Genomic DNA, 12,039 nt, shown 5'->3' with positions numbered 1-12,039 from the left:
GATTTGAGTACCTACCGCTGTTTTGCAACTTCTGTTGCATTGTAGAGAAAGCATAATGCGAACTACCTGGTTCCATCAACCTGATACAAAGTCTGGAGGATGCTTGTCCTTTGAAAAGTCTTTCCCCCCCCTCCCCAGAGCTAAACAGATCTGTTCAGGACTGTTGCTATCACTGTGGTTACAGCCAGCCTCTCCAGGAGCTCTGTTTGCACCACTGGCCCTAAGAGCAAGAGGGAGAAGCAGAACAACAGCGCTGGGTCAGATGCGGGCTCAGGCACAGACAGGCTGGGGTCTCAGTCTCTGCCTGGCCCGTGAAGGCAGGAGGAAAGGGCATCGAAGCTGGCTGAAGAACTGGAAGACTTGACAAGAGAAACTGGGAAAAAAAAATGGAAAAAAGCAGAATTATGGTGAGAAACCCTCAGATTTTCAGCGCACCTTAGTGCATGAAAATAGAGTCTACATGCCTTACATCGGCCAAGAGATGGGCATCTCTGGGGCAGAATTCAGGGGTGAGGTGTGATGAATCAGCCCTTACACACGCCTCCTTCCCTCCACGTGTGCTTGAATGTGAGGTTAACACAGACCAACTCTGTTTTTCTCACTTCAAATTCAGTTAAGAATTATCTTCCTGCTTCAAAATGGCTATTCAGTTTGTCATTAATATATCTCCTCTTCTTTAAGGCTTTCATTATTAAGCTGAAAGCACATTTACGAAGAGTCAAGAAAGACATCATCAATTCTGTGTTATTTTTAACAGCAAGAACCCTTTCCAGCCGCTTATGTGGCCCTCATCTAGACCCCCCGCAGCCAAGCTGAGAGCCCGGGTTTCACAAAGCCAGCACACCAGGCAACTTCTTGGGACGTCATCTAAAGCCACCCAGTGAAATGGCGACCCCAGCTCCCCATCTATTTGGTCCTGGACAGCTCCCTCTGTGGTGCATCCTTACTCAAGGCGGTTCCTGTCTCCTGTGTGGCTTTCCCTACAAACACGAACTCCTGCTTTGGGGGATTGGGTTATTTTGGGCGAGTGGTGGTTGGTTTTAAATCCAAAAGTAATACAGCATCAGTAGATCACATCCCTTCACTCTGAATTTAAAGAGTATTAATATCTTCTTGTCTTACCTTCTTAAAGCACCTTAGGTTTTCATTAAGAAATTGCATAAATTTTAAGGCAATAGTACAGATTATCTGACTTATCTTTTGCTTCAATATTTTGACAATATGAAGATAAAAAATTAGCTGAGTATTAACAATCATAATTTTTGGTGACACAGATGAGAATCTCAGTGACAGTGACTGTTGATAACAATATGGACTAGTTCAGAAAGTATCCAGAACTGCACACTGAAGATGTACGCTAGATGTTAATAAAAGCAGTATCACTAATTAAATACTTCAGCTAACATAAAGTTGAAAACTATCCTGCTTGCAGGAAATAAAACCATTCTAAATTTCTGCTGTGTGGAGTCAATAAATTCCAAAACAATAAAATAATTCGCGTAGCTTTTTTCTCTTCTGTAATGTACCAGTTCAAAAGGAAGTTTCTCTTTTAAAGTCAAGTCGTTCTAAACTCCTGTCAACGTTACCAAGAAAAGTTCAGAGTCACTCTTAACACCAGTAATGGAACATGAAGTATTGTTAGATCCCAATTGTTTCTTTCCTCTGAAATCAATTGGGAGTACGACCCCAATAACTGATGGTGAAGTACAGAGGAAAAATTGTTTGTGTGCCTCTGCTAAGACATGCTCCTAGCTGCCATAAACCATGTCATTAATGACAAATTCCTAGATATTGAAGTTAACATTTCTGTGGTAACAAACAATTTCTAAGTATTACTAAAATTTGTCCATACTTGAACAGTGGACTATAGAAATGCTAAAGAGCACAGTATTATCTTTCCGTGCAACTCCATGGTTTATTTATTTGCTACTCAATATGGAACAGAGCTGAGAAGCATGGATACATTCTCACTATTGGAATATGAGAGTCTCTCTACAGAAATATTCTAAGCTTGCAGGCTCCTAATGCTGATTGCTAACAGTGATATACACTTTACATCTTTTTTTGAAATTAAATTCCTCTCCATAGTCAAACACTGTATTTGAGAAAACCTTTAAATCTTGAAATCCAAAAACCTCTATCTGCTCTGCAAAAACGAAGCGGATTTAACCAATATTGAAAATGTCCAAATCTGAACACCTATTTTCAGTGGTCCAAGGCACCATTTTACAGCTGTTTTGGACGAGATTTCCCACAGAAAAGATACCTTGAACTTTTAATCATTATTTTAACAGCATTCTCAAGCTTTCAGAATACCTTGAAATTTAAAATCTCTGTTGTTAGGTAAAAAAAAAAAAAAAAAAAGAAAAAAAAAGAAAGAATGAAGTAGTAAGAAATTTGCTGTTTCATACTGTCACAGACCACAATCCCTTGTCAGTTCCTGATATAACAAACGAAAATGGTGCTGTGTGTCTTTGCATGCAACACAACCCAATTATCACTTGGTGTGCACAACTCTTCAATACTGACTGTACGTAGTGTTTTCTCCAGCTAATTAATAACATGTGCTGACATCGCCTTCTGAAATTTGTTCTACCGGCAGCTCGAATAATTGCTACCAGTGCCATTTCGTTTAGACCCCACCCACTTAAATCACTTTACTCCAAAACTAAGTTCAGCCAATTTATGGTAATATATGTACGCTACACTTCCCAATACTCCACGGATCACTCCGGTAGGCTTCAATTACACAATAAAATTGTAGCAATGTATCCTCCCGAGTGTGGCGGGGTTGTAACCAAAACCCGTAGGGTACCTTAGATAACAGAGAAAAAACCCTTCTGAGGACATATTTCAGATGTTTTTGGTAACAATAGCACCACAACAACAGCCTGGACAAATGCGGTCTGTGCGCGCTTTTGGGATCTCTCAAGGCACTATTTTAGGCGCTCACGACAGGACCGTGATGCAGACCGGGGAAGCATCGGCGGCTTCGGCGCCCCCGGGCCGCGGCACCCCCGGGACAGCCCCGGGCAGCGGGTGCGGGTGGGGGCCCGCGGTCACCTGACTGCGCCGGGCACCGAGCTGCGGCGGCGGCGGCGGCGGCTCCGCTCCGTCCCGCCCTCTGCACCGGGCTGGGGGGCGGCGCTGCTGCGGCAGTAGCGCGGGGATTAGGCTGCGGGAGGATTAAGCCGCCGGCTGGAAATAGCAGCGTCGGCTCCCGGGCGTGGACGCCCAGCGCATCCCCGGCGGCGGCGGCGGCGGCGGGAGGGGCAGCCCGCCCGGCACCTGGGGCTACCGGGGCCGGGGGGCCGGGGGGGGCGGCTGCGCCGCGGGGCGCCTCGCCAGCGGGCCGGGCCGGGCAGCGGTCGCGGCGGGGGCCGGCAGTGCCCTCCCCGGAGCGGCGGCAGGAGGACGGCAGCGAAGGACGCGCTGACAGGTCGGCCGCCGGCGCTCGGTCCGTGCCGCTGTCGCCCCGCGCCGGGATGCTGCATGGCGCTGGGCGCCGCCGCCGCCGCATCCAGCGGCGCCCCGCTTCCCGGCGCGGGGAGGGGGGGGGAGTCCCTGTCGGGGCCGGGGGTGGCGGTGGGGGAGGCACCGGGAGGGCAGAACATGGCGCAACGGTGCCATGATCTCGCACCGGGGAGGCGGCGGCGCGGGCGCTGCAGCGGGGCCGGGGCGCGGTGGAGGCAGGTGCGGGAGGGCTGCATCCCCCATCCCGGGGCTCGCACCGTGTGCGTGTGCAGCCTCCTTCAGCTGCCGTCATTATTTCCCCTTCATCTGTTCCTCGCAACGCCTGAAATACCCTTCTTCCTGCCCCGGGCGGCTTGCAGCGAGGCAGAGGCTTACACAACGGGGCGGGGGGGCTGCGCCTCGGGAGGGGCCGGGCTGCCCCGGGGGCCGTTGTGCGTGTGGCGGGGCTGTGCCCGCACGCCCCGGCTGCCCCTGCCCGTCCCTCCGTGCCCGCCCCCGGCCGCAGACCCGGCATCTCCCCCTCCCCTCCCGTGTCTTTCGCCCTTGCAGAGCCGGCAGCGGCCCGCACGCCGTTCGAAGATGTCGGGTCAGACGCTGACAGATCGCATCGCAGCTGCTCAGTACAGCGTTACGGGATCGGCCGTAGCCAGAGCCGTCTGCAAAGCCACCACGCATGAAGTGATGGGGCCCAAGAAAAAGCACCTGGACTGTGAGCATCCCTTTTTGTTTCCCCAGCCGAGGCCCGGGGCTGAGGAGCCTGCCCGCGGGCACTTCAGCGGCCTTTGAGCCGGCTGCCTGTCACGCTTGCTCTAATCCAGCTTGCAAAGCGTGAGGGTGATGGGAAATCTCCAGGAGAGGATGAGTTATTATTGCATTTCTTCTCTTATTGCATAATACTGCTCTTTCGGCCATTTTTTCTCCTCATGACCTCTTGCCTTTTATCCAGGAAGACAGTGGAAAGAGCGCCTTATGGAGCAGGGGGTCGGGGGGAGAGAATCACAGGGCAAAATGGACACACGTTTGCCACTGCCTGCTTTGGTCAGGATTAAACTAGGATGAGATATACATAAATGATATTCCCAGAGCTGGCCAAGCACCAGCATGAGCGGGGCCATCTCCACAGCACTGCATCCCCACTTCTGAAGAGGTTCCGATGATGGCGTGCTTAAATGGCAAGGCAGTGGGATAACGCCGTGCTGCAGACTGGGACAGCCTTCGGAGAGTTTAAGGGCTGTTGCTGAGGTCCCAGATATCGGACAGCAACTTTGTGAGCTGTCCAGTAGTGTGCGTCAATGTTTTATTGAAGATGGATGTTGGCTTTATCTCAGACTTTTTATGTATTCTGGACTGACGTTAGCTATTTAAGGCATGAAGCAAGGGTGAGGCAAAAAACCTTTATTGGAAAACAATGAGCTAGTCATGTTTCATCCTGACAATTTCACTTCAACTGTCTGCCCCTGCTTGGAGACACCAAGTAGTAGAATGGTGAAAGAATTTGGTTGTGGGGTGTTAATTGGCCTTATTTACCAGTAGTATCTCTGTCCAGCATTGAACTTGGCAGATCAACAGCAGGTGTGAATATCTAAAACTAAGTGGGCTTCCCGTGGTCTTTTTGGACATGGTAAGAAGTACATTCAAGTAAAGATCAGCAGGTTTTATACCAGGCAGTCTCTTGGCTGCTGGCCATTACTGAGTAATGCTGGTGCAGGTGTTTGTAAGTACAGTTCTGATGATGCAGTATTTGTTAAAAGGGGGTAGCATTACTTCTGGAAAGTAATTCCAGATTTCCCTTCTAATGACTTTGTAGCTTACCCTCCAAGTAGCAAACAGTAGACTGGTCTTTCAGTATATCTAGGTGCTCTTGCAATGTGTCCAAGAAATGCTGATGTAAGCAGCATTGATTGAAGACTCACTGGAGTCTAAACTGTTTAAGTAGATAATTGGTCTTGATATCATATATTCTGTCATGTTTTACTGTATATTTTAAAAAATCATCTTGGTTATTGATGTTTCTTCTATGTTGTTTTTTGGTAGCTGTCAACACTTTTTAATCTTTTTAAACACTTTAGGCTGTGTCTGGACTGTCCTATACAGACGATAACTCTTACTAGAAGCTTTAGCTTAGAAAAAGCATAGTTCATGCATTTGAAAGCATGCTGTGTCTATATGTCTCTGTGTTTCTGTGTGTATATACATATATAAATAAAAATACTATCTGGAATAGTCAGGATTAAAGTGAGGTAGGAGTAATCTACCAGTGTTATAGTAAGGACTGTAAAGGATTTGTGTTTGGATATTGGTGCTAATAGTACTATTCAAGAAAGTGGGTGTACAGAAGACAGAAGCAAGTAGAATTCCACAGAATTTCTTACCTACCTGCATGTCAGACATAAAAGAGGAAAAGAAGTTATCATTTCCTGGGAAGACATATGTCTGCTCTTTTTTTTTTTTTTTTCTATTTTACAAGCTGTAAATAACAGTTCAGAGTTTAATTGTCTGGGTGCATTTCAGGTCGGATAAGTAGCATTTGAAGATGTGAAGAATGAAAGGTAAAACTTCCCAGTGCCTTACAATAAGTTTTATGTATGAGGGGTTTAGACAATTAAAAATTGAGATTCCAGAGTGATGGTTGGAATGATGCCTTAGGAAGAGCTGTAATTCTGATATTGGCATTGGGCTTCTGTGTCCTTAGGGAACTCCATAATTTCATTTAGTCTCTTAGAGGCCAGGTGTCAGGTCACACAACCTCTCTTCCACTGCCCTACTTAGCAACTGGGTTTTGTAAATGAAATTGAGAGATCGACTATTTAACATGGGTTAAGTAGTCCTGTAAGGATAGGATACAATAATGCCTGTTCTCATATGTTTGCTGCAGAAGATAATAATTACAGAGGGTTATAGGGAGATCATAGGTGGCAAGATAACAGGTGGTGTGTAAGTAAGGGGGAAAAGAACAGAATTAATGTCTTCAATGTAGAAAAGCTGAGCTGCTAAATGTTTACTTTTGTGTGGTTGTCTGTACTTGCTATAGCTTTCAAATCCAGATTGTAATATAGGTGCTGCTATATATTTGGCATGGGCTCTCAGTGCTGGACAGGCTGGTCATGAGAAGGAGCACTAAGGTATCATTTGGTTGCTATCTTATGCTTGTTAACAGGATTTACCATTTTCTTGAACTCTAGATCTCCTACTAGTGAATTTTCAACAACTGCTGGAAGTAGTGCCAGATGGCATTAAATGAGCTTTCCCTGTGGTGGGAAAAGGAATGTAAATCTGGGATGCTCTGATGGTGTGGGACAGTTGAGCTCTGATCATTTTCGTATTACAAAACTGTTGTCATCCAAAAGTTGTGTAAAAATCACCACAATTATAAGGATTCCTATCCTTCAGCTAACCAGTGTTTGTTAGCTAGATTATTATTCCTGTGAAGAAGTGGGGAGTTAGCAACTTTATTTTGATGCAGCGGGAAGGGCCATTGCCGTGGGTGAATGAGGCATATGGGCTACATTAAGGATATATAATGGGCTGCATTAAGGATATATAAGCTGATCATTCAAGTGGGAAGGCAATGCTCGTGCACAGCATAGGAGCTTGATTCTTAGAACTGTTCTGAAAGATGTGTTAAGGCTTCACTGAAGATTTAATTGTGTGGGCCAAGTAAAAGGCTGCCTCAAGCCTCAAATGGGAATGACTCTGACGGTATCAACAGGGAGATGCTTTGGGAGAAGGGAAATATATGACTTCCAAATGTGAAACCACATGATATACAAGGGAAAAGTGGGTAGATCTCAATTCAGCTCTTTTTATAGGATCTCACTCAGAAACAGACCTTCAAGCTTTCATTTAGGGAAGTGGATGGGAAACTAGTGAAGTTGTTGCATCTGCAGGTGGTTGTAACAAGTTCCTGTTTGTGAAAATGAGAGAAATGTCTGGGATTTTCGTTGACTTATTTTGCTGAGTGAATTGCTTTGCAGCAGGAGGAAGTTCTTCAGTGTGTATTCTGAAAAGACCACATGTGTCTCCTTCAAAACAATTCTCATAAGGTAGAGGACCTTCTCAGAAGCCTGATCAAGAGCTGGGAGATGTTTGTGAAAAGTCAAAACAAAGCAGATGAATAGCAGGATTTGATTTTCTGTGGCTGCAAAGATGACTTGTTTATCTGCTGGAACTTATTTTCATCCCAAGCCTAATTTTGCATATTTGCATGCACCTGGCAAGCAGAGGCTCTAAGAAAGAAGTTTATAGTTTAATTCATGGTGGTAACTGAACTGCAGGGCTGGTGTCAGAATTTTGCTTGAACAGACACTTATTTCCTGCTGTGTTCTACCTTTCTTCTGCAGTCTCTGGTGTTGACCTAATAAGTTTGATTCACTTTGGTCTTTAGTGTTGAAATAGAAGTGTGCGTTGACCAAAAGCAATGTGTTAAACTTTTTTGCCTAGGCTCAGTAAAGATGATGTTCCTGGGTCCCACAGGTTAGCTTTAGAAACCTCTGTCTTACTCCTGGGGAATATGTCTGTCTCTGCTTTTTGGGAAAAGTTGGGGGTCAGTGGAGCTGCCTTGAGTCCCTAGAGTTCAGTGTGTGTTGGCTCAGTGGTTAAAGGACAAGGTTAACTAGGACGTGCATCTTTCAGAAGGAGTTTGTTGCTGAAGTGGTCTGGGGAGTGTTCCAAGCCTGTTGGCACTTGTGCCCTCTCTTAGTGGGAGTAGTGCAGATGTACTGCATTGCTCTGCAGTCCAGGTGGCACTTGGGCTCCTCAGCTGTGGGGGCATCTTCAAGAGAGCTGCCGAGTCCCTGTACACACTGGGCTGAATCCTTCACATTTTACTAATGAAACTGCTTTTATGTCTCACTGGATCTCGTATTGCAGTAATTCTGTGTGTCAGAGAACTGTGTTTAAATGTGACTGCTGAAGATCAGCTGGAATACTGTGTCTCAGTTTTTGTTGTCATAGCTGGTGTGGATTTTACAGTGTGAACTCCTCTGTTATCCCAATGAATTGCTCTCACACCTGAAAAGAAAAACATCCAAGCAAGCAGTTATTTTCTTTAATTCTTTATTGGATGTTGGATTAGCACTTTTATTGTGTGTAAGGACTCATCATCAGTTTTTGTGTTGAATGGCTGTTTCTCTGGGCTTCTACCATGTCCTTTCCCAAAAGGGTGTCGAGGACACACTTTATTTGTAGGCATGCAGATCTTTGAAGAGGAGTAGAAATAAATGTCTGTCATGGATAAGGTGAGATGATAAGAACACTTTTTTAGATTAGTTGTTCTTGACTATTTAAGTGGCATTAACTTTTTATTCCCCCCCAGCCCCATACTGTTTTTGAGGCATGTGTAATACCAAGAGAAGGCTGCCCTAATCAAGCCAAGACACTTGGCCAATTCTTCAAAATATGTTTGAATCAGGGTAGAAGTTTGAAATCATGATAAGATCCAAATGTTGAAATACGGGCAGGATCACTTGATTCTGTGCATTTCAGCTGTTCTGTGTGTAAGTTGTCTTACGGTGCAATGCCTAAGGAAAAGAAGAGGGAAGATGAGAGAACAGGAAAATGAATAGGCACTGTAACATTAAACTTTTTATCATGTAACCAGTGTAACTTGATAAAGATTGACTAGTCCTGAGGGCAGGTATTCTTAGTCTTTTTCAAGAGGAAGCAAGATTCTTCTGTTAAACATGTTTTTTCAAGGTCATGGATGACAAATTCTGGGACAAGTCAGGGCTTTCTGTTGTACTGACTTCCATTGTAGACCTTGATAATGGAGTAGCTTTTTATGAGATGGTCAGAATGGCAGTGACCAGAGAATGGTTTTAATCACTTCTATTTAGTAGTTGAGTATATTTCATAATAGTCTCACAGTGTTGCTGCCTTTAGATTTTGGCAGCAATTGAACGTCTTCTAAATGACAACAACAAAAATCTGCAGGTTTGATTGATTTTCTATGTGTTTGATTTCGTCTATGTCTGATTTCCCAGCCTCACTCTTAAACCCTTTATCTTCTGTGCATGCTTTATGCAGGCCTTTTGCACTAGTGAGGAATTCTTTGAAGTCTCCAAGAAAATGCTCTGTAGGTATGGTCAGTCCATGCTTCTGTGTCTCTGCCATGTGAAGGATCCTCTGAAGTGCTTAAAAGTAGATGATGGCATAACTTTGAAGGGCCTGAAGCATTTCAAAGACTATTTATTTTCCCTTCTTCTTGCTGGACTGAGAAATTGGTAGCCAAAGAAAATTTCCAGCTCTCACAGCTTCCATTTTTGAAGAAATAGTAGTGCAGTAGAGGCACACTGCTTTTAGCATTTTCCTACTGCTGCTCAGGGTTCTTGAGACTACTTTGCTCTTCCTGCCCTGCTTCCTTGCCCTAGTGCTGGGTGTGCATGACAAGTTGTTGGCTGCAGGGCTGGCTTCCATAGGAGACCAGGGTGTGCTCTGTGCCAGACACAGCCAGCTCCATGGTGCATCTGCTGCAACACACAGCTGAGCCCATCCACAACGTCTGTGGCACCTCAAGGAAAACAAACCAAAGAAAAAGCAGAAAATACTGAACAGACAGAGGAAGTGGGAAAAAGAAATGGCAGAGAGAACACCGAGGTTGGAGGTGGAGCAGGAGGTACAGGATGCACTCCATGGTGCTGGAGCAGATATGCTCTGCAACATCTGGAAGAGCCCCCTGTTCTCAGAAGTCACAGCTGCAGCATTTCCCAGCGCTACTAAAACATTGCCATGTGCACAGAGTTCGCTCCCTGGCACTGAGGAAAACAAAGGGATAGACCTTCCTCAGTCAGCTGTGGGTATACAGTATTGCTGAAGGAGCTGGCTGCAGTATTTCTGAGGATGGGGAAAAATTGGGGTTGGAGTGATACTGTTATATCCCTTCCCTTTGCCTTACCTTAGCCTAAAGGTGAGTCCAAACAGTATCAAACAATGGCCTTAAGTTACCATGCCCTGTTCCTTTTTTGGAGCACAGATCAGGATGATAGTAAGAGTGGAAAAAGCAGAAGTTCTGCTGTGTGCCTTGGGTAATTACAAGAGCCTCACCAATGAGTGACAAACCTTGCACCTCCAAGCTTCAACACATGGCATGCAGATCAGAAATAATCTGGATGGTTTGGAGAGAGGGCTTTCAAAAACCGTGAAAACGAAAAAGCAAGGAGTAAAGCAAGCAGGAAATCAGGGTCTGGATGTCATTGCAGGAGAGATAAAGAAAAGGATGGGTCATCTGGCACAGGACTGAACCCTGAACTCACACTGAATGAGAGGATAGAAGAAATCTTCCCAGTAGCCTTGCAGGCAGTGATCTGTGGCGCAGGGTTTGCAGCAGTGCTTCGGTTCCTCTGAGTCAGCACTATCAGCAGGATTGCAGTGTGCAGCCTCACTGCTGAGCTGATATTGGAGTATCCCACCCCACAGATTGAGCAAGGCTGATTTTCCTTGATTTTCCTTCTGTCCAAAATTTTGCTTGGATGAGAGGTGGTGGTGTAAATTAAGCTGAATAAACCAGGTGTTGGCAATTGCTGGAAGGCAGTTGGAATACTTGGCAGAGGCTAGCCTGTCGCCTTGCAGAGTATGGTAAGGTCTGCTTTTTCTGGAATCTTGCAAACCATATGCTCGACCCTTAAACTGTTTTTAATGCTTTTTATCTTGCTATTTTGTTCCTGTTTTCTTCAGAGCTGGCTGAAAATACTGAAAATCAATACAAAACATGTTTTGTTTGTGCTCATAAAGTCTTCTCTTTAGATTGTGAAACACATTTACTAAAGCAGTTGAGAGTTGAAGTTCACTGAGGGAGGGAATATAGTATACTATCCATCTGCACTAGCATCACAAGTGATGTTGGACATCAACCTTGAAATGAATGTAGGTGGAATACTAGAACAGTATTTTCTGGCAAATGGGGCATTCACTGGGCATCAGGGCTTGGTTGTAGGCACAGGAAATGACAGTGCACAATATTACAACTGACTTCTGGACCAGCCAAGTCTAAATACCTTTGTGTGTCTCTTTTCTGCCCAGGATAGTGTAATCTCGTGCTTTGTTGTAATTATATCTGTATCTTAACTTAGTTTAATGAAAGGGATTGGGTGCCAAAAGGCCCTGATGTTATGCTAATGTTGTGTGTTTATGTAATTTTTACTCTGGCCATCTGAGCAGAGGCAGCATGTCAGTCAGTTGCCTTTCCCAGAGTCTGGTTTTTTCCTAGCTATTGATAAAACTCAAATGTGTTAGGATGTTTTTTGTAGAGGGGATTTTGTGAGTAGATAGACATGATCATGCTTGAAGACCACCAAACCCTTCCTCTCCCAGGTACTGAGAACTGCAGGTTGCTGACAGGACGTGTCTGCAGCTTGGGTCTGACTTGTGGCAATCAATTCCTTTTGGTTGTAAGCCAATATACAGAATTACGACAGGTGAAAAACAAATTGGCACGAACTCCTGTGTTGCAATTGGGCCTCAGAGTTCTGACAAAACAGTTGAGCCATATGCTTTGACAATGTTTCTTTACTGACTCAAAGAAGGAATAAAAAAGAAAACAGTGTTCTTTGCTCATTGTTTTTAAGTGTT

At 45.1% G+C, this 12,039-nt stretch overlaps 2 protein-coding genes across 14 annotated transcripts in view; one reads left to right on the top strand and one right to left on the bottom strand.

The window, feature by feature from the left end:
• Window positions 1-2,941: 2,941 nt before the first annotated feature.
• On the bottom strand, window positions 2,942-3,988 carry LOC134416881 (collagen alpha-1(I) chain-like). Its single transcript, XM_063153554.1, has one exon. It carries the CDS (start codon window positions 3,986-3,988, stop codon window positions 2,942-2,944), a length of 1,047 nt encoding a protein of 348 aa, XP_063009624.1.
• Window positions 3,349-12,039, top strand: part of SNAP91 (synaptosome associated protein 91) — a 62,446-nt gene continuing 53,755 nt past the window's right edge. For all 13 annotated transcript variants that reach the window (XM_063150590.1, XM_063150588.1, XM_063150586.1 and 10 more), the window contains exons 1-2: window positions 3,349-3,439; window positions 4,024-4,183. In XM_063150590.1, coding sequence (XP_063006660.1) covers window positions 4,054-4,183 — 130 coding nt within the window. In that variant the 5' untranslated portion in view covers window positions 3,349-3,439; window positions 4,024-4,053. The remainder of the gene's footprint in view (window positions 3,440-4,023; window positions 4,184-12,039) is intronic.

The sequence above is a fragment of the Melospiza melodia genome, chromosome 3 (assembly GCF_035770615.1).
Source record: "Melospiza melodia melodia isolate bMelMel2 chromosome 3, bMelMel2.pri, whole genome shotgun sequence".
In the NCBI taxonomy this organism is placed as follows: domain Eukaryota; kingdom Metazoa; phylum Chordata; class Aves; order Passeriformes; family Passerellidae; genus Melospiza; species Melospiza melodia.
Note: the sequence above shows the minus strand (reverse complement) of the source record. Positions and strands in the feature narration are given on the sequence as shown.

What these genes read in the sequence shown, in the direction of transcription:
- LOC134416881 (XM_063153554.1), bottom strand. Translation starts at nt 3,988, where the DNA reads ATGCCGGGTCTGCGGCCGGGGGCGGGCACGGAGGGACGGGCAGGGGCA.